The sequence below is a fragment of the Cibotium barometz genome, chromosome 33, assembly GCF_041138505.1.
Source record: "Cibotium barometz isolate CiBa-2024 chromosome 33, ASM4113850v1, whole genome shotgun sequence".
In the NCBI taxonomy this organism is placed as follows: Eukaryota; Viridiplantae; Streptophyta; class Polypodiopsida; order Cyatheales; family Cibotiaceae; genus Cibotium; species Cibotium barometz.
The window spans coordinates 5711174-5731936 of NC_141078.1; the positions used below are offsets into that span (position 1 = coordinate 5711174).

General features: G+C 49.7%; 1 protein-coding gene across 1 annotated transcript in view; it reads right to left on the reverse strand.

Annotated features, from left to right (window-relative positions):
* Positions 1-20763, reverse strand: part of LOC147619221 (4-alpha-glucanotransferase, chloroplastic/amyloplastic-like) — a 78649-nt gene that overhangs the window by 26417 nt on the left and 31469 nt on the right. The window contains exons 6-13 of the mRNA XM_086772863.1: positions 15078-15214; positions 14773-14931; positions 14588-14667; positions 14353-14492; positions 14165-14196; positions 13991-14065; positions 13775-13847; positions 13608-13696 (exon numbers count right to left, since the gene is read on the reverse strand). Of these exons, the coding sequence (XP_086628989.1) occupies positions 13608-13696; positions 13775-13847; positions 13991-14065; positions 14165-14196; positions 14353-14492; positions 14588-14667; positions 14773-14931; positions 15078-15214 (785 nt within the window). The remainder of the gene's footprint in view (positions 1-13607; positions 13697-13774; positions 13848-13990; positions 14066-14164; positions 14197-14352; positions 14493-14587; positions 14668-14772; positions 14932-15077; positions 15215-20763) is intronic.

Here is a 20763-nt window from a genome sequence, read left to right on the forward strand (position 1 = left end):
GCGGATAGAGGCACTACCACCCTTCCAGTACAGTCTAGATTGTCCATTTTTGGATCTCACCTGCTCAGAGCAAAACCGCATGATTAGGATGGATATCATCAGAGTGGACACAAAGAGGACATGGACTAGCCCCCTTGAGCCCTTGGGCACGAAAATGGCTCATTACAAGAGCCATTTTCTACACCTCTCACCGGATGATTTTATCACCCGCCCGACGTACATGGATGTACACCTATCACATGGGAAACGTTGTGCCATTGGACAGGTCCGGACCTCATCACACCAGCTGCGGAGTGAGACAGGGCGATATGTGCATCAGATCGTGGATGACCGCATTTGTCAGCTATGCTACCAGGAGGTAGAGATAGAGGAACACTACATTTGCCGATGTACAGTCTATTACGAGATCCGAGAGAGATATCACTACCTCTTCCGAGAGGGTTTTGGGCCGTTACGCAGGGTCATGGAGTTTGAGAATCAGAGATTCCTGGGATTGTTTCTACTTGAGCTCAGGAGACACAGAGAGACCCTCTTGGCAGACAGGAGGCCGAGAGCCATGATGTACCTAGACAGAGGACCCTGATAGATTTCTTCGACACCAGCACCAGCAACCCAGCCCACACACCTCCTGATACCTCCTCCATTGGGCCATCAGGGCACCGACCACGCTCCCAAGGAGTCACTGATAGAGCAGTTATCTTATGTCGTGCTCGTTGGCCACGCCCACCAGGATCCCGACCACGGCATCCTCACCATCGCCAGATCAGAGCCATTATTGCTCGGCATCGGAGGCGCCTACCTCGCTTCTACGACTTCTCCATTCTAGACAGCCCCATGGCGGAGATACTTGATCTAAGGAGAGGGCAACACTTCAACTGATCAGCATACATGGATTTACCTGATATACATTTTTCAATATTTTCCAGTATTTTCTACTCAGTATCATCTCGGAGTCTTACAGTTCTGTTCTTATAACTGTAGGACAATCAGTTTATTGTACTTTTTAGTCTCATTTAGTTGTTCTCTTTGATGAGACACCAACTTCAGATGTACTCTCAGTTTTGGTCTCATAGGCCACTATGGCCTCTTAGAGACGTTAATATATCATTTCATTTCTGAAGCGGATCTACTGGTTCTTGCCACGACTGTTGCCTCACTTGAGACCTCCACCCTAGTCTACAAAATTGTTGGTAGCCACCCTGCACGCGGATAGCTCAGGGATCTTTTTCAAGCCAGCCTCATAGACAAACCTACAAAGATCACCGATATTCACCCTCAAGGGCACGGATACTACCAGGTGGAGTTCAACTCGCCATCGGTGTCAGACCGAGCTATGCAATTGAGCCCCCTTGCACAGCATACGTCGCAGGCCTTCTTTGCATGGTAGCAACACGGCTTCAATCCAATGTCTGACCCATTGGTTGGCGTTTCGGGCTTCCCAGTGACGGTTTGCTTCTCAAGCCTTAGGAAGGAGTACCTTCCTCTTCTCCCGGTGATTGGTGGTGCCATCAGGAGAGTGATGGAGCCCCCCCCACCGTTGCCTCGGCCCTCGCAAGGGCAACAGGGATTCCATCCCTCCACATCTCTGTAGCCTCGCCGTAGTCTGTACCGCATTGCATATCTATTCCTAGCCTCCAAGGCGACCCCATACAACAATGCGTGCAGTATTCTGGCCTTCCAAGCCAATGCTTCATTTGCAGACAAATGGGTCATTTAGCTAGAGCTTGCCCTCGGCGGCAGTCCAGGAGACCACCTCCAGGGGTTCCTCCCCCCTGGTTCTCGTGCTGACCCTCACCAAGGGGAAGAGAGAGAGGCAGGCCCTTAGACAACAGAGCAGCAGGCCCCGACTTCCGGTGACCCAGCAGATGGCGAGTGGCAGACAATTGGACCGCACCCGGGCCGCCAAACGACCACCAGAGCCGAGCGCCTCCACTGTGCGCACCAGCAGATCTCACGAGAATTCGGTTATGTCATAGAACCATTATGAGTATTTATCTCAACATTTTCCCATTGGTGACACGCCCTCTCCAGTCCTAGAGCGGGCCCCACCAGTACGGAGGCTCATCCCTCGTCGAGACCCCCACCCCCCCCGGACCCCCAGTGTTCAACGAGGCCGAACGACCTCTCTGAGCCCCTGGCGGGTCCCTCCCCTTAGCTTTCATCTCCGATGGATCCCTCATAGCAGCACCCCTCCTCGGCCACTACGCACCTCCACCCTCTCTCGCCGCCTCCCCCACACACCCCCCCCCTCCTCCCCCAGTCTCGACACCAACTATACCCGCCGCAGTGCACTGTGTGGTTTTTCACCACTCCGGGCCCTCTACGCCAGATAATGGCGCAATGATCTTCTCTTTCCCCTTCAATGCAGCCCCGAGAACAGAGTGGGATCCTGAGTTGGTGGCAGCTGCCATCCAAGGTCAAGCAGTTGAGCTCTCCCACCATCTCCATGATCTCTACATCACCGACATTCTCACCCATCTCTGGCCTCTGGCTAGGATGGAGCTTGGAGGTTCAGCCCATCGAGGCTAGGACGAGGAGATGGTAGTCTCCAGTATGGAGGTGCTTCTTTTTGTGTTCATGCATACTTCTGCTCCAGTACCTCTTCCCCCCTCTTACAGATGCCTGTACTGTGACCGATGGAGTCCACACCCCTTGCCATATTTGCTCTATTCTGTTGCAAATCTCGAGGTCTTGAATAATTTTGTTCGGAATCCTCGAGCTCACATGCCTGTCATGCCTCCAGGGGTCTTCTAAGGACAAAATAACGGGGGGGTGGGCAGAAAATGAAGTGCTTGCCAAAATACCAATCATACTCCCTCGGCTGCAAGCCCACGCATCAACATAAAATCTGTCTAGTCTAGAGAGATTGGGGCCGGTGCTCCTCCTATCCAATCTTGAGAAGCAAAGGCTCCTAGGGCTACGCCCAAACTCTGGAAGATGCCAAGGGTCATGTCCCCTGACTGCAAGAATTGTCTCCTCCCAGGCTGAGTACTCTGCTCCTAAAACTGAGGCCATGCCACCTCCGACTCTGTCCTCTGCTGCCTCTATTATGTTAAAGCCACCACCAAAGCACCAAAAGTCACCTTGAGGGAGGGCCTGCCGTACTGAGCTCCAAAACAGTGCTCTACTTGCAACAGTGTTCAGAGCGTAAACGTTGAGGAAGCCAAGGCTATCCTCTCCAATAGTAATGGTAAATCCACTGTGCATGCCCCAGGACAATGACTCATGAGCCAGTCATTGTCGGCAGCAGCTGCTCACTGACAGATATACACACCCCTCCTTGGGTCCTTGAGGGGCTGAAGGATGGATACTAGAAAGTGTGACTCGTGCCTGAAAGAATCTTCCTACATCTGCGGGTGCGTCCCTCTGAGAGATGATGCTCCTGGAGGAAAAGAATGTCTATGGGTCCCCCCATTGTGGCCCTCTGAAGCTCACCACGTAGGACGCCTTGTCTATGAAAGCACTAAGGCCCCCCTAAACCTTGAATGTTCCATGAAACAATCCGCATATCAATCTCAGTGTGGTGCGGCACTAGCGGAACTGCCGTCCGCTCGAAGAGTCTTGGGCAAATTGTTTAGACAGAGAATAATCACAAATCCGTGCGTGGGTGAAGGCACGCTAGGTGGGCACTAATCTTGTCCTCCATGTGACGCCACTCTATATGAGCACGCGTATATGCAGCTCCATTTTCTTTCAAGCTTTGCTGTGCGCACATTGGATGAGGGCTTAGGGGAGATCAGTTGTTTCTTGCAAGAGGCAGCCCAGAGCCGATTAGAGGGTTTTCGCGAGCAAGAGAAGAGTTTGAGGAGTCGTCTTGCCTCTTTACAGCAGCTTCAGGAGAGCCCGGATAGCCAGTGGATCGAGAGTCAGCTTGCTGCCGCTCGCACGGAGATTAGATCCATAGAGGAGAGGAGGGTGGAGTACATGTATCATGCCAAGGCCTCTTTTTGGACTCAGGCAGGCGACAGAGTTACAGGGGATTTCTTTGAGATAGCCAGCCCCCACAAGAGGAGAGACGGTATTCGCAGGTTGTGTGGCCGATACGGAGCTATTGTTTAAGATCCCCCCCCCAAGGTGAGAGCCATCGCCACAGACTTTTTTTGATCCCTCCTCACTGGTGCCCCAACATCTCCACAGGTGACGTGATGTACCACATGGTGGCAAGAAGTACCTGGTTGGCCACCACCACCCTGCTTGCTAGGGAGAGCGTTGCTGAGCTCCAATATAGAAGCTTCTTCTGAATACTAAGAAGAAGCGGGGCGAGGTGCTACTCGGGAGAGAGATTGATGCCAACCTGGCAATCGATATATCGAACTGGAGTGCCCCTCAAGATCCATTGGAAATTCTCAACTGGTCGCCAAGTTGGGGCGGGTGCTGAGCCTACCCAAAAACCACACAACTTGTGCCAATTGATCTGTGCTCCTAATGCGCGGCAGAAAACCTCGATCGCGTCCACAAATCTCTGTAGATTCCACACATATCCTGCAAGGAAAGTCGCTGTGTTGTCTGCAAACTCTAAGTCCAACAACTCCTCTTGCATGCGGAGGGGAAGACACAATCCTTGAAGCTTGGTCTCCTGGGTGGAGAGAAAACTACTCATAGCCTCAGCGACGAATAGGAAGAGGTAAGGTGCCAAAGGACAGCCCTGTCTAACCAAGCGAGAGAGGAAATCTGTCGCCATGGGCTCTTTGAATGAGAACCTGCCTGCGTGAGGTTGAGTAAAGTCCTGAGACTCCACGAATCCACTCCATGGGGAATCCCATCTAGCTCATAGTGCCCTCCAAAAAGCTCCAATCCACCATATCATAAGCTTTCTCAAAGTCTAGGAGTAGCACAATGAGGTCCTGTTGCCGCGTCTTGGCCGAAGCTGTCGCCTCCCGGAAGGTAAAGATGTTGTCCAGAATGCTCCGATCCTGAACAAAGCCGATCTGAGTGTCGTGGATCAAGTCTAGGAGAAAAGGCTGAAGTCTCCTGCTGATGGCCTTGGCCAAGATCTTATAGGCTATCCCTAGAAGAGTGATGGGTCTCCACTGTCGGATCTCCAATCCGTCACCACCCTCCTTGGGAATCAAGTGAATCAAGCCCTCTGAGAACCTCTCTAGCATGGCACCTGTGATCATGATCTCATTGAAGGCAGCTCGAAGGCCACCTTCCATGAGGTCCCAATGGCGAATAAAGGAGATTGGAAGCCCATCCGCCCCTGGGCATTTGTCCCTGGGAAGTGCTGTCAATGCCTTCGCCAACTCCTCAACAATAAATGGTGTCGATAAGAATGACGGAAGAGAAAGGGGAACCACCTCGCTCGTATGCCGCCAGTTCCTCTCGCGTGCTTCCACTGTGCTGGGCCTTTTCTCGAGCATGTATTGGCCAAATACAACGATTGATCGAGAATTTCTTATGGGCCAGAAGTGATGGGAGCTAGGGCCAAGGTGGCATGGAGAGTGATTCTTCAGCCTCGTTGCAGGCTGGGCCTCATTGACCTTGATATTCAGAGCAGTGCCCTGTTGGGCAAGTTGATTGTTAGAGGCCTCCTTCCCGGTGGTGAGTCCTGGAAGGATTTCCTATTGGCCCAGATTTCAGCCTGCACTCCCGAGTCTTGGGGCCCTTGACTGCAGAGTACCAGATGGATCTTCATAGAGATGCGAGCCCATGGCTTTAGCCTGGCTTTTGAGGACAAATTTGCAGCCAAATTACTTCGTGCTTGGGAGCACCTTAGGCCCGCCCTCAGACAAATAGCTCTAGCTGCATCAGAGCAGAGCTTCGGCAGCCTTTGGTCTAGAATCCCCTGATCCATTTACCCAATGGCCACATGCTAGGGGCCCGACCGCACGTTTCTTGGAGCGCCTTGAGTATGGGACCAGCCAAGTCTCTTGGAGATTGGATCGCCCACAGGCAATCACCCCCGGAGGTGCAGGAGAGAGGCCTGACAAGGATCCGGGGTAGAGATAGGCTCAACATCGACATTGACTCAGCTATTCCTTAGGAGTGGCTGACTCCCCCAGTGTGGCTAGGCGTGTTTACCAAACACGATATCCTAGTGGTGGTCCGCAGAGCAGATGAGGACAGTGGTTTGCTCACTTTCTCTATTGGATCCCATGGCCGACTAAAGAGATCTGAGCTTCCCTTGGAGGATTTTAGTGGCTTCACCTTGCAGAGTGTGAGGGTGATTGGTTTTCACGCACGGGAATGGCATATTGATCCAACGCCAGTGAAGGTGGCCAGGGAGAGATTATGGCAGCTATGGATATGGGAGTGCCGACCTCTGACATGCTTGCAGTGGGATCCGGGAGAGTGGACTTGGCATGATCCAACGGATCGGGAGGAGACTCTAGATACCCCCTTCTTTGCATATACTGCACGGCTAGGCTGCAGGATCCAGATGGCACACCGACAGCAACATCACATTGGCAATCTCAAGGCCTCTCAGAGTGTTTCCTTTCAGATTTCTGGAAGAGACTGTGGGACAGCTTTCGGCCAAGAAAGATCACCCTCTTTCTTTGGTTGATGGCACATAGGAGTTTAGCGGTCGATACTTGGCTGGAAGTTGGTGGTCGACCAACGGCTTCCCCGTGGTGCAGCCACCCACAGGAGACTCAAATTGCCTTTGATATTGCTCGAAGGCTCAGCAAATTTGGCAGGGGATTCTCTACATCTTTGCTATGGACAAGGCATCGACCCAGATCATCACATGGGGCACTGTTGCTTGGGCGACATAGGCTAGAGTGGTCACGGCTTATGAGCAGGATGGAGAGGGCTAGGCCTTCAGATCTCTCACCATCGTATTGCAACAGTACCTACAAGCAACTAGCAGCGAGGCTCATGCCAAAGATGGGAGATTTGCAGTAGCATGGCAGCCTGGCACATTTTCCGTGCTAGATACAGCGAGGCCATCGTGGGTACCCACATTGTACCGGCGGAGACCATCAGGAGCATATGGCTTGATATCATTCACACCCTCCATGGTTGGTGGGGGAAGTTACAGGGAGGTTCAGACCGCATGCAGACGCGGCGGGAAGCTTTCTTGCGACTTTGGAGGCCCGGTCCTTTCCTCAAAGATAGAGGAGGTGACCCCATTTGGCATTACAAACCACCTGTGTGGTTTCCCCACCCTGCCCACCCCCCCCCCTCCCTCCCTCTTCCCCCTTCCACCTGTATGAGATAGCCTTCTCCTCACAAAGCGGCCAGCCAGAGGAGAAGCGTCTCTTCCCCTCATGATCATTTGATTCCCGCCCTTAAATGAGGCTTTGTTGTTGTATCTAGCCCTTTGTGGCTGTTTTTTCTTTAACTAATTGAAGCATCTTTTTCCCATTTTAAAAAAAGGAGCTGGGGGCTTCTCTTTTTGCGAGGTGCATCCACCGGAGCTCTCTCTCTCCCTCCAATTTTCTGGTCGTACAGACGAGGGGGACAGCAGTTGCAGAATGCTCACACTCTCTCTCTCATAGGTCACTTTGGCCTTTTGAAGACGTTAATATAACATTTCATTTCTCTCTCTCTTTTCTTCCCTGGCAGTACAGGTGGACAGTCCTCTCTCTCTCTCTCTCTCTCTCTCATAGCCGTACAGGTGGGCAGCACTGTTCTCTTCGCTGGCCGTACTCTGTAGTAGGTGGCTGAGTGCTGATCATACAGCACGTGCAGCAGATTCTCTCTTTGCTGGCCGTACAGGTGGACAGCACACTCTCTCTCTTTCTTCGCTGCATGTACAATAGCAGCGGTGCGCTGGCCGTACAGAAACAGTTGTTTTCCTTTGCCGGACATCAGGCCGAACAGTACCACAGCTCTCTTCTCTCTCTTGTTCCTGAAGTGCAGACCGTACAGTGGTACAGCAGTCGGGCGGGTTCTTCTCTCTATTTTGCTCAGGTTGTACAACAATAGTACAGCAGCTGGGCCATTTCTTCTCCTCTCTTCACCACTCCCTCTTGGGCATTGGTTCAGGGGCTGTGTTTGGAGGTATCAGGGAATTTTTTGAGAGCGTTTTTGGGGCTGTTTTGGCACACAGTTCGGCGTTGGGTTTGACACCGCACCGGGCTGTTGATTCATATTGGTTCTTGGAGCGGTTTGTGCTTTGATTCCTGTGCAAGTGTTTGCTGAGGAAGCTTTGTGGAAAATCCGGTGCAGTTTTGCACCCGCACCTTGGTTTGGCTGTAACCCTTTTATTCATTCGAATAAGCAGTTCCTATGGGGGGGCAGCCATTTAAGCTCAGTGCTGTGTTTTGATATTGCTTATGGTTATTTCCGCTGTGTTTTCATATCTTTGTTTGGCATCTGAAGTGTCTATATATTGTTCTGGGTACCCGTCTGGTTTCACCATCTCTCCGCCTACGAGGGCCCACAATCTCAAGTAAGTCCCCCATGACTCCATCTCCGGCCTGGGTCCAAAAGGAAGCTCTGGCATTGGTATCTGTCCACCCTCCTCTCCTCGATGGATCTAATCTCTCAACAGGCGACAGCAAGCTGACTCTCAATCCACGGGCTATCGGGTGACCTCTCTTGAAGATGCTAGAGAGAAGCAAGTCCCCTCCAAATGCTCCTCTCCTGCTCACGAAATCCCTCCTTACTACTCTGTGTGGCCTCCTACAAAAAACTGATGATCTCGCCAAGGCCCGCATCCAAGCTGCACATGGCAGAACCTCAGATAAAATCCAATCCCGCCCATATCTACTCTATCCTGCCTGCAGATCTCGTGGTCCGGTATGACGTCCGAAATCCTAGTACTCAAATGCATGTCCTACTTCCAGGGGTCCTCCAACGACAGAATAACCGGAGCATGATCAACGAAAGTGGTGCCCGCCAAGATGCCAATCATTCCCGTGACCGCAAGCCCACTCATCCACATAGAATCTATCAAGTCAAGAGAGGTTGGGGACGGTGCTCCTCCTATCGGACAGTGAGAAGCAGAGGCTCCCAGGGCTACACCCAAACTTTGGTAGATGCCAAGGGTCCTGTCCCTAGGTGCTAGGATCAACTTCTCCCATGCAAAGTACTCTGCGCCTGAGACTGTGGTCCGAGTCTATCCTCTACTAACTTGATCATGTTAAAGTCTCCCCCCATGCACAACTCTATTCTAGAAGGTGGCTCTACCTACTGCAACGTTCGGGGCATACACATTGAGGAAGCCCACACAGTCCTCTCCAATCCTAATGGTAACCCACTGCGCATGCCCAAAGACTATGACACCTAAGCTTTCCGCTGACGGCAAGAGCTGCTCACTGACAAAAATACAAACTTAACCCTGCATCCCTGAGGGGCCGAAAGAGGGAGAACAAAAAGTGTGACTCCTGCCTGGTAAAATCTTCCCATAGCGAAGGGTATGCCCCTCGAAAAGATGGTGCTCTTGGAGAAAGACAATGTCGATGGGACCCCCAACTATAGCTCCATGTAGCTCTCCTCCGAGGACGCCTCGCCTCTAAAAGCACTCAGGCCCCCCTAAACCTTGAATGTTCCATGAGGCTATATGCACAGTGCATACCAAACTCTGTGGGAGGCAAAACTATCAAAACTACCCTCAACTCGAAGTGTCTTGGGCGTGGATTTCGATGGAGAGAAGTCACAATCGGTCCTGGGGCAAAGGCGCGTCAAGTGGGCGCAGATCTTGTCCTCCATGTGTCGCCACTCTGTCCGAGCGCGAGAGTAGGCATACTCTGAACTCATCGATCACAATGAAGGTATCTGTAAGAGGGGGGGAGGGGTACTACAACTGAGATATGAAGGAACACAAAGAGTAGCACCTCCAGGCTAGAAGACACCACCTCCCCGTCCTGATCTCTACAGCCTGAGCCTCCCATCTCCATGCGGGCCAAGGGCCAAAGATGGGTAAGCACGTCGGTGATGCGCAAATCATGAAGATGGTGTGAGAGCTCTATTGCCTGCCCCTGGATGGTGGCAGCAACCACCGATTCTGAATCCCACTTCATCTCTGGGGATGCACTCAAGGGAAAGGAGAAGATCATCACGCCACTCTCTGGCGTGGATGGCTTGGAATGATGAAACACCACACAGATCCGAATAGGAGCCACTATCTCATCAAAGATATCACTTTCTTCCACCGGAAAACATCGGAAGAAATCATAATCCATCGGCAGCCCCATAGGGAGAGCCCTCACTAGGGAAGCGATGATGGTCGTCTCTACGGGCTACGAGAATCGATGAGTCAGATGACGGATGGAGCTCGCTGGCTGCCTCTGCTCTAGGTCGGGTGCTACCGGAGGGCGGCGGGAGTGCTCTAGAGAGGCGGAGGGAGGGGGGAGTGTGGGCTCAGAAGAACAGGATGAGGTAGGGGGAGCTGCTCTGCAGGAAGAGTCAGAGGCAAGGAAGAAGGATGAGGAGAGGGGTGTGGGGGGAGGGGGCGGGGGGGGCTGGGCGGGTGGGGGGGGGAGAGGGGAGAGGGGAGCGGCTAGGAGTGATCCACCAGAGAGGCAAGATGCAGGGAGGTCTCACCGAGGGTTCAGCGGGGCCAACTCACCTCACTTGCATCTAAGAACCTAAGGAAGAGAGTCGACGGGGTGACGGCCGCTAGACCGAAGGGGCCAGAGGCAGGACCCTCGCAGTGGGCCGCGGGCGCCCCGGGGGGGGGGGGGGGGGGGGGAGACCATCGGAGGCGGTCTCTCGGACTAGCGCCGAGGGCAAGCTCTGGCGAGGTGTCCCATTTGCCTCCAAATGAAGCATTGGTAGCGGAGGCTTCAATACCCCACTCTCTACAGAATGGGGTCTCCCGAAGACAAGGAAGGGATATGACGTGAGGCACTATCTCCGGAGAGGTAATACATATACGAAGGGATGGAATCCCGACCACTCATGCAACGAACGAAGCAACAGTGTGGGGGTTCCATCACTCTCCCAGTGGCTCCACCGATCATTAGGAGAAGAGGAAGGTATTCCTTCCTAAGGCTTGGGAAGCAAACTGTCACGGGACAGCCTGAAACACCAGCTAGTGGGTCAGACGCAAGGTTCCATCACTCTCCCAGTGGTTCCACCGATCATCAGGAGAAGAGGAAGGTATTCCTTCCTAAGGCTTGGGAAGCAAACTGTCACGGGACAGCCTGAAACACCAGCTAGTGGGTCAGACGCAAGGTTGAAGCCATGCTACCACCTCGCAAAGAACGCCTGGGCCATATGCAATGTGATGGGGCTCAACTGCATGATGCTATCCGACGCTGCTGGCGAGTCAAACTCCACCTGGTAGTAGCCGCGCCCAAAAGGATGAATGTCTGTGACCTTTGCCAACACTCCAAGGAGGCTAGCCTGTAGAAGATCCTTGAGTTGTTTGCGCACCGGGCAGCTACCAACAATCAAGTTTATTATAAGAAAAGCTAACCAATGACCAAGCTTATTTGTCATGTTTTGTGACTAATCTCTCTTAATCTCACTAATTAAAACTTAATCCTAATTATTAGTGAAGAGACTATTCAAGGGTTGTGTCCCACCGCAAGGGTTATTATGAAGATCAATAGCCACACCATTGTATTCGGGATGTGACTCTTCACTTGTACATCTTCATGCCCTATTTAATACAGCCTTGTGTCTCAATGCAACAATACAGCTTTCCGCTCTAGGCATCTTCAATTTCAATGTTATGTCTTTAATCATGTCTTATAAATACAAATAGGCTGAGAAGTCCTCGCAGTGATATCAAAGCAAATTAAGATAGTATGCCCGCATCAAAACCATAACCCTAAAATTACAAAATCCTAACCCTAAAAAGCAGCCAACCCTAAGCCTACAATTAGATTTAGCAGGGTTTGTATGGAAGAGAACGAGAGAATGCCCAACCCAATTTCACTGCATTTGCCCAATTTTACCTGATTTTTTATTTTTCCCCAAATATTTCTACACAAAGAAAAAAAAACGATGGCAACTCACCTAGTGTTCTTGGCCTTGAACAAATGTTTGCCTGGATTTTTTTCTAGGCCATGCACATGCATAGTGCCTTCTTCTAGCTGAATCAGCCCCTTTCAACAGGAACCACCGTTTCGTTTCGAAATGCCACGACTATTGCCTTAACATAATGTTTTTTTAAAAATAAAAATTGCATGCCTGCTATAATGTAACACCTTAGCCTTATTAAAATAAGGCTTTACACTTACCTTCCAGCCACGTAAACAGCACCAAGTCTGCTCCTTGGGCTAATCCTCCAAAATCTGCTCCATACTTGGGGACTCTGTCTCCGATACCACCTCTTGAAAGCTTTCCAACATCCTTGGACACTCCCGCCTCTTGAGCTTCATCTACGAATGTTCTTTTTTTTCCCCGGGAAAGATATCCTTCTATTGGTTACCAAGGAAAACAGCCATAATGGCTAAGTACAAACTTGGATCCACATGGGGAAGCGAGAGTCATGAAACATAAAAGGGGGAGGATGCTCTTCTCCTCCAGCTGGTCGCTCTAGAAAGAAAAGGCTATCTCATACAATGGGGGGAGGTGGTCTATAGTGCCAAGTGGGCTCACCACCACTGTCAACAGTGAGAGAGGGACCATGGTGCCACATCCTGAGGAAGGCCTCTTGGTGCTTCCACATCTGGTTAGAGACACCCTGAAGTTTCCCCCACTGTCCACGGAGGGTGTGAATGATATCGAGCCAAATGCTCCGAATGGACTCTGCTGGTAGGGTGCCCTCGATGCTTCGCTAAATCAAGCTCTCGACATGTTCCACACAACTCCATAGTGAAGAAGCAGAGAATCTGCTACCAAACTTGCTGAGCCTTCGGGTAATCCCAAAGACAATGACACTCGGACTCTTGGGGATGGCCACACCTAGAACAGAATGCTGGCCTAGCTCCTATGGCCAGCCAAGTACCAACCGCTTCTCTTTAGCCGTTTCTTAAAAAATTGTTTCACGGGCTTCTCCTTGACTATGCCCCCCTGAGTCCCTTGTTAAAAATCGACACTACACTCCTTGTTCCTCTACTCACTATAAACTCCTAATCCCATGATTAATAGTTAATCCTACATGCAGATTTGCATCTAGTCCGTTCCTGAGGCTGTTTAACACACAGCATGATTTAAGCAATCATTGCATGAACCTGTTCAGTGGGATTGCGTTAGAGGGAAACCCAAAAAGCACTCTATATTCCTAGAGACTTTATATCACTCCTCCATCTAACTATGGGTGAATTCTTAGCCCAAATTACATGGATCATCGTTTGCTCCAAAAGAATGTTAGGGACGGGGTGAAGCAATGCATAAGAGGAGTAAAGAGCTATTCTCATCACCATCCAGCCCAGCAAAGGGGCAGGAAGCTGTGAGTAATGATGCAAAACTCTTGCCAGGAACAGGAAGGGAATGCAAGGATGTACAGCAGAAATGGGAGCAAGAGAATGCTAAGGAAAGAAAGCCATTGCTTTTTATAATTGGAAGGGGTAAGGCAGGTCAGAAATGGGAGCAAGAGAATGCTAAGGAAAAGAAAGCCATTGCTTTTTATAATTGGAAGGGGTAAAATTGGGGGGCAGGTCAGCACATAAGGAAGATTGGCGCAGCTCAGAACCTACCGTATTAAGCTGATAAATAATAACACCGTGCTTGTATACAAAGGTTTCCATGCACCTTCATCACAGCAATGACCCTATCAAAAGCCTCGAAAGTAACATTAACCAAATAAGAAGCAAAATCCTTACAGTATCATTGTCATGGGTTCCAGGATACACCACTTGGTCCATTTCATGGTTGTGAAGAAGGTACGGGTTACTTGAATCGCCTCCAAATGCTGGAAAGGATACCTTGTTATTCCTTGATTTTGCACAGTTAAATCCTGTGCAGTTGCAAAAAGTTCATGGACGTTTACCAAACTGAAGCACTGCCATTCCTGGGATATTAATTGCTTTGCGCAGTCTCAAAACATCTCCCGTTATGAGGCCCTGGTCAAAAACAGAAGGGCATCCCTCTTATGTTGTGTTCCTTAACAGCAGGGGTATGGCTACAAAGAGCAAATATAAAATATCTCATTTGTTTTCTATTGGGATCACCTTCATGGCTTTGTTGTGAAGAGGAAGATGCTTACAAGATCTTCCGCAATGATGTCAATTTTTCCCACAGCTTTTTTCACAGCATCAAACAGCTCCTCCCGTGGACCCATCTGTACTGATACCATTAGTTAATACACAACTTGTGATGTCTTACATTGAAATGGAGAGTCAAAAAGGAGGAGGATGCAGCTGTGAGGAATGATACGCGCCTTCCAACTTCCAACCATAGCCGTCTTCGAGTCTGTCAGAAGCAAGAGAGACAAGCACACAGGACAGTTAAATGAAAATATCCCTTTGAGACCAAGTGACTAGTTGTCATCAGTTCAAGAAGGAATGGACTTCATCGTTATAATTTTGAGCCCAGATCCCACATGCAGTGCTAGTACATGGAGCTAACCTGCAGATATGGCCCAATAGCCAGCCAGACCTCGGAAATGATCGATACGGAACTCATCATACAGATTAAATGCACGCTTCACCCTCTTAATCCACCATGAATATCCATCTTTAGCCATCGCTTTCCAATCATACAAAGGACTGTGAAGTAGCATTCCAGAAAGTTATCAAGGCAGTCTCTAGAACATCAAAACTGCTTAAGGTGGGCTTAGGAACGCACAAAAAGAGCAACATACCTTCCCCAAAGCTGCCCAGTAGCACTGAAAGCATCTGGGGGGACACCGCTGACAAGAACAGGCTTTCCTGTGGTTTTGTCCTATCAAAGCATCCAGAAGTAAGAAAAATTACATGCTTGAATTACTTTCTGTAGTTCACTAACCATGATAATAAAAGGATTTCAGTAACGATTTTGCATACTAACCAGCTCAAATTGGCCTCTGTTTGCCCAGACATCTGCACTATGACCTCCTACATAGATCGGCATGTCCCCTACGATCCGAATGCCCTTGCCATTTGCATACTTATGCAGGGCCTGCCACTGTCTTTGGAATAGAAATTGCTCAGCAACAAATGCATCAATCTGCAAAGCACTACAACTGTGAATACCCATACTTCTCAGAGAGAGATGTTGCAAACTTGATCCATGATTGCATCATGAGCTCAAAAAGGCATTTCAACGTTTTACTACCCCTGGCAGCTGATACAAGCCAAAGCATGTCAACCTACAAAATCTTTGTGCTGCTTCCGTGCATTTTCGAGAGCTTTTGCATGCCTGTCTCTAAGAGCCACAGGCCAGTTCCACCAGAACTTTTCAATCACCACACTATCAATGGCAGCAAAAAGAGCTGCATCCTCAAGCCATCCTGGCACACCATCAAAAGGATATCATCAGAATAATTATCCTATACATTTATATCTGCATTTTCAGCTTCATTAAACACAGAAACCTCATATTGAGTGCAGCAGGAGGAAGCTATGTTCTGCTTCATTAACAGACATATAAGGGTCAACTAGAAATGGCTTAAATTACCCATTTGTCCAGAATGGCATTGGGGCAAAAGGAAGTAGCTGAAAGCAGCAGCCAGTAAAATCCTTACCTCTGGTATGGAAATTAGATAGAATGGTAATTCATATTTACTATCCATGACTCATCCATGTTTACAAATCAATCAATGCATGCAAGCAAGGTTAACATTCTGCCTAAGTTAAAGGTCTAAGTGTCATTGCCCCATGAATGGCTCACCCTGCTGAGCTGCCTGCTAGCCGCTAGCACCCCACCCCACTTTTCCCCCTTCTCTCCTCCCCTGTATAAAAAATCACCCCCCAACTTCCTCTGCTTGTGTGACTCCAGTGCACCCACTCCCTTATATTTCTGCTTCTAATTGCTCACACTTCCTCAGCTGCTACCACCCTTTTCCACCTTACGCATGGGAGCCCTGCCCCCTCCCTACTGCTTGCATTTCTCATCCTTGTTTTTGCTGTATTTTCCTTTTCAAATCAGCTTTTCACTTCCCTCCTCCCCTTTCTCCTCGTACAGTTTTCCTTGCCTTTCCTTCTCCCATTTTCTTTCTTTCAACATTGTTCTTCCCCTCCCCTTTTGTGCATGCCTTGGCCTGTCAGAAGAGCTTCGTTTTAGTATTCAAGCTCCCTTGTTCTTATCCTTCAGTCTCTTCTATGGCAGCCTCTCCAAATTCTCCATGCAAGATCACGGGCGACCTTCAGGTCTTATCAACAAATGTTTGCAACTTGCAGCCCAATGCGTGATTCCACTGCTTATCTTGCTGTGTGGCATCATGGCTTTCTGGCCGGCTGAGATTCGCATCCTGCTAGATTCCTTGGTTACAAATCGCTTCCCATGCCCTCTGAAAGGGAACCTAGGACCACCTCGTCATTGGTGGTGCAAGCAGCAAGCATCCCAACACTCCAATTGATTCTTTTCAATCCAGAATGCTCCTGTAGAAAAACACCTAGCTGGCACCAACTTTCTTTACAGCTGGTGGAGTTCACAAGGCAACCAGGCAGTGCTATTAGGGGGGACACACATAATTTCTTGTGTGGCTCATTGTGATTGTAGGCTATACTAGGGGGAATAATAGCATGACATTGGATAGTGATGTGCACTTTGCCGACATGATTGTCGTGGTTGTCAAGATTGACATATTAATTCCTCTTACACCTTTAGATTCAGGGATAACATCAGTTACTCCTGGATAGATTGTCTATAACCATGTTAGATATCTATCTAAAAAACATTGACTAAGGGATTTCACCATGGTTGTTACTTCAATCGCAATCAAGATTTGTCAAAGCTCAGTGCTGGCAACTAGTGAATAGTGACTATTAGTAGTTGCTATTACTTTCTTTTTTTTTCCTTGGGAAAAAGATCCTTCTATTAGTTACCGAGAAAACCAGCTAAAATGGCTAAGGACAAATCTGTCCACAAATGGGAAATGAGTCAAGATGAACAAAGGGGAGGATGCACTTCTCCTCCGGCTGGCCGCTCTAGGAGGAGAAGGCTATCTCATACAATGGGGGGAGGGGGGAATAACCACACAGGTGGTCTGTAATGCCGAGTGGGCTCACCACCACCATTTGTAAGAAAGGGACCGTGCCGCCAGATCCTGAGGAAGGCCTCCCAACGCTTCCTCATGCGGTCTGAACCACCCTAAACCCACCCCCATCAACCTCGGAGGGTATGAATGAAACCGAGCCAAAAGCTCTAGATAGACTCCGCTAGCGGGGTGAAGGTATCTTCGATGGCTTCGCTGCATCGAGCTCTCCATATGTGCTACGCAGCTATACTATTGCAAATCTTCCATCTCTAGCTAGAACTTGGAGACCAGCGACCTATAGGGGGAGCTGGAACTAGCGTTGTGAAAATACAAAGGTGAGAGACTTGAAGGGCTAGTCCCCCACATGATGGCACGGCCTCACTGGCCCAAGAAACTGTGCCCCATGTAACAATACAGGCGAGAGCCCAATCCATAGTGAAAATACATAGGATCCTCTGCCAGACTTGTTGAGCCTTCGGGCAATCCCAAAGAAGAGTCAATGTTGATGCTAAGTCGATCTCTGCCCGGATCCCAATAAGGCCTCTCACCTAAGTCTCTCGGGGCAATTGTTTTAAGGCATGCCAATCTCCAAGTGACCTAGCGGGACCCGTACTCAAGGCTCCCAACGATACATGCGGGGGAGCCCCAAGCATGTGACCACTAGGCAAACGGACCATGCGAGAAGGCCCATCAAGAGGTGATGTATCTGATGGTGGCGAGAAAAACTTGGTTCACCACCACAACCCCACTAGCTAAAGAAAGCCTGGCTGAACTCCAGTATAGCAACTTCTTCCAAATGCTTAGAAGAAGAAGAGGGGAAAGCTGCTGTTCAAGGGAGATATCGATGCCCACCTGGCCAAGATAATGAACTAGAGTGCCCCTTGGGATCCACTGAGAAGCCTCAACTGGACGCCATGTCGGAAGAGGGAAGGGGGGGGGGGGGGGGGGGACACGGCGATGCACCAACCCAAAATCAGCACAACTTGCGTCAGGTGATCTACGCTCTGGATGCATGACAAAAGATCTCTATCGCCTGCACGAATCTCTAGAGGTTTCCCTCGTCCCTAAAGAGGTATACTACTCTGTCATCGATGAACTTGAAATCAAGCAGCTCCTCCTGCACGTGGATGGGAAGACGCAGTCCCTGAAGCCCGGTCTCCTTGATGGAGAGAAAACTACTCATGGCCTCGGCTACAAACACAAAGAGATAAGGTGCTCGTGGGCAGTTTTTCTAGACCGAGTGAGAAAGTGGAAATTTGTCATCTTCTGTGGCTCCCTAAATGAGATCCTGGCTGTGTGAAAGCCTGGTAGAGTCCAAAAACACCTCGAACCCACTCGGAAAATCTATCCTGCCCATCGTCCCCTGCTGAAAGCTCCAATCTACTTTGTCATAGGCTTTCTCAAAATCAAGAAGGAGATCAATAAGATCCTGCTCACGCATCCTGGCCGAAGCACTCGCATCCCGAAAAGTGAAGATGCTGTCGAGAATGCTCTCGGTGATAGTCAGCCATGGTGTGGAAAGAGAGATGGGAGACATAAGTGAATTGTAGAGAGAGAGAGAGAGAGAGAGAGAGGGATGTTATTTGCACAACTCAATAAGATTGATTTGATTGATTCATTAAGCTTCATCGAGTACAATGCTTTTATAGGCATAGAGCCTTTGTCTTTTGACACATTACACTATGGTAATGACACATGGCAAGGGCTATGACATCACTGCTTATTACATTCACACGTAATATCTAGCTATAAGCGGCTATAAGAGGTTGTTCACATGGCAAGGCCTATGACATCACTTCTTATTACATTCACACGTAATATCTAGCTATAAGCAACTGTAAGAGGTTGTTCACACACATGAACACACTAACACATCTAAGGGCTGTTTCACACACATACCCCGCATTGGATCCCAACAACAGTACTTGAACCCGGTGGAGAGAGTCATCTGTTCCTTGACCCTGAGTCACTTCAGTGCCTCTAGGAGTAGCATATGCTGGATGTACCTAGGTGGGCTCACAGTAGGAGGCTGCTCATACCACGCTTGGAGCCATAGAGGCAAAGAGAGTGAAATACTACTACCACGGTCGCACATCTTTTTGGACCCTGGCAGGTAATAGGGTGATAGGGGATTGCTTTGCCTCAACGGTCCACACTACCGCAGGGATGGCATGCACTATCTTCGTGGGGGAAGGTGCCGTCAAACCCTCTCAGGTCTAATCCATCACCACCAATGGCTAACCAGAAGCTAGGTCCCTTAGGAGGTCACTCTCCCATCGTAGAGTTCCAAACATGAACTCCCCACAAATGAGCCACAATCCCAACTATATAGCCCAATAACAAGTTCCCATTGCTATAAGAACTATGTGTGAATGTAATAAGAAGTGCTATCATTAGCCTTGATAACGTGTGAATGTAATAAGAATTGTTGTCATAGGCCTTGCCATGTGTTACGACCCTGTGTTTTTCCCTCTGGACAACAAGCAGGTGGGCACGGGCACGGGCACGGGATGGACAAGTGTGAACAAGCATCAGTTGAATGTGAAAAGGAAACCCATATATGGTGGCCAACCCAAGTGGGAAAGGGGACAAAAGGGATTTTAAAGTCATAAGGTTTAATAACCTTGGAAAGCTTAAAAATAAAAATAATATATTTATGGCATGCATTCTTGCCATCTGCTTTTGGCGTTTTTGAAAAAAAGCGATCACCTCTTTATAAAAGTGGAGGGTGGCGCATGGAGCAGCGGGCGCATCCCCTTGAGAGGTCGCCGTGTGGAGTTGGCACTGCTGCGGGTACGCTTGGTGCAGGTGCTGCTGCGCATGGGCTTCAGCCAGGGCTGCAGCGCACATAGGCTACAGGCTGTTGCGCACAAGGGTGACCAGGGCAGCTGCTGCTGCGCATGGGCTACAGGCAGCTGCAGCACACATGGCCACAAGGGCTGCTGTGCATGGGCTACAGGGCGCAAGTGCTGCGCATGGGCTTCAGGCAGGGCTGCTGCGCACATGGCTACAAGATGCTGCTGCGTGCAGGGGCTACAATCAGCTGACGGGCGCTAGGTGGGACTACAGCCAATCAGGGCAGTCAGGCGGGTATCATGTGGAGCACATATGGGCTTCAGCCAGCAACGGGCACAAGGCGGGAGACTCTCTACAACCAGTCGGGCAGCCAGAAGGACTGCAGGTGGCCACAGAGACGCAAGGGCTGAACAGCACGCTTGACTCTCTCTCTCTCTTGGAAGGAGGTTTTTGGCACTGTGATTGGATGGTGCATATGGGGTTTATCTATCATGGAAACAGGTTATTGGTTTTTCGAGAAGAAACAGGACTTTGGTAACGAGGAAACAGGCCTATGGTTTATGGATACAGGTCTATCAAATACAGGTCTTTGGTTTCATGTGGAAAGCATGTCTTTGGATTCATGGGGACAGGTGCTAGTTTTCTCGAGGTTACATGCAAGCTCTGACTATAGGAAGGACATGTGGTTTGGTACAGCCCTACTACTGTTTGGGAAAGGGTTTGTGGGATCCATGATAGAGATGGAGAAGGCCTTTTCAAGCAAGGAGGTGTCGTACAAGTGTGCCTTCTCCATGGAATGCTTTGCTATGATAACGAGAGTTCTTATTTGGAAGTCTAGGGTGAAAGCTATAAGGGATCCTATTGGTAGAGGATTCGACAAGTTGCACTTTGTACTCAAATTTTGTTCAGATAAAGAAATACCGCAAGGGGCGCCACTGCGTTTTGGGGCCAATCGGTGTCCTTGTACTATTTGCAGGAGCACTCTAGCTCCCCCTGTTTGTTTCCTTTTCCAGGTGCCCATGGGTGATGAAGTGTTTTGTGTGGAAATGTTTGTTTCACTGCTC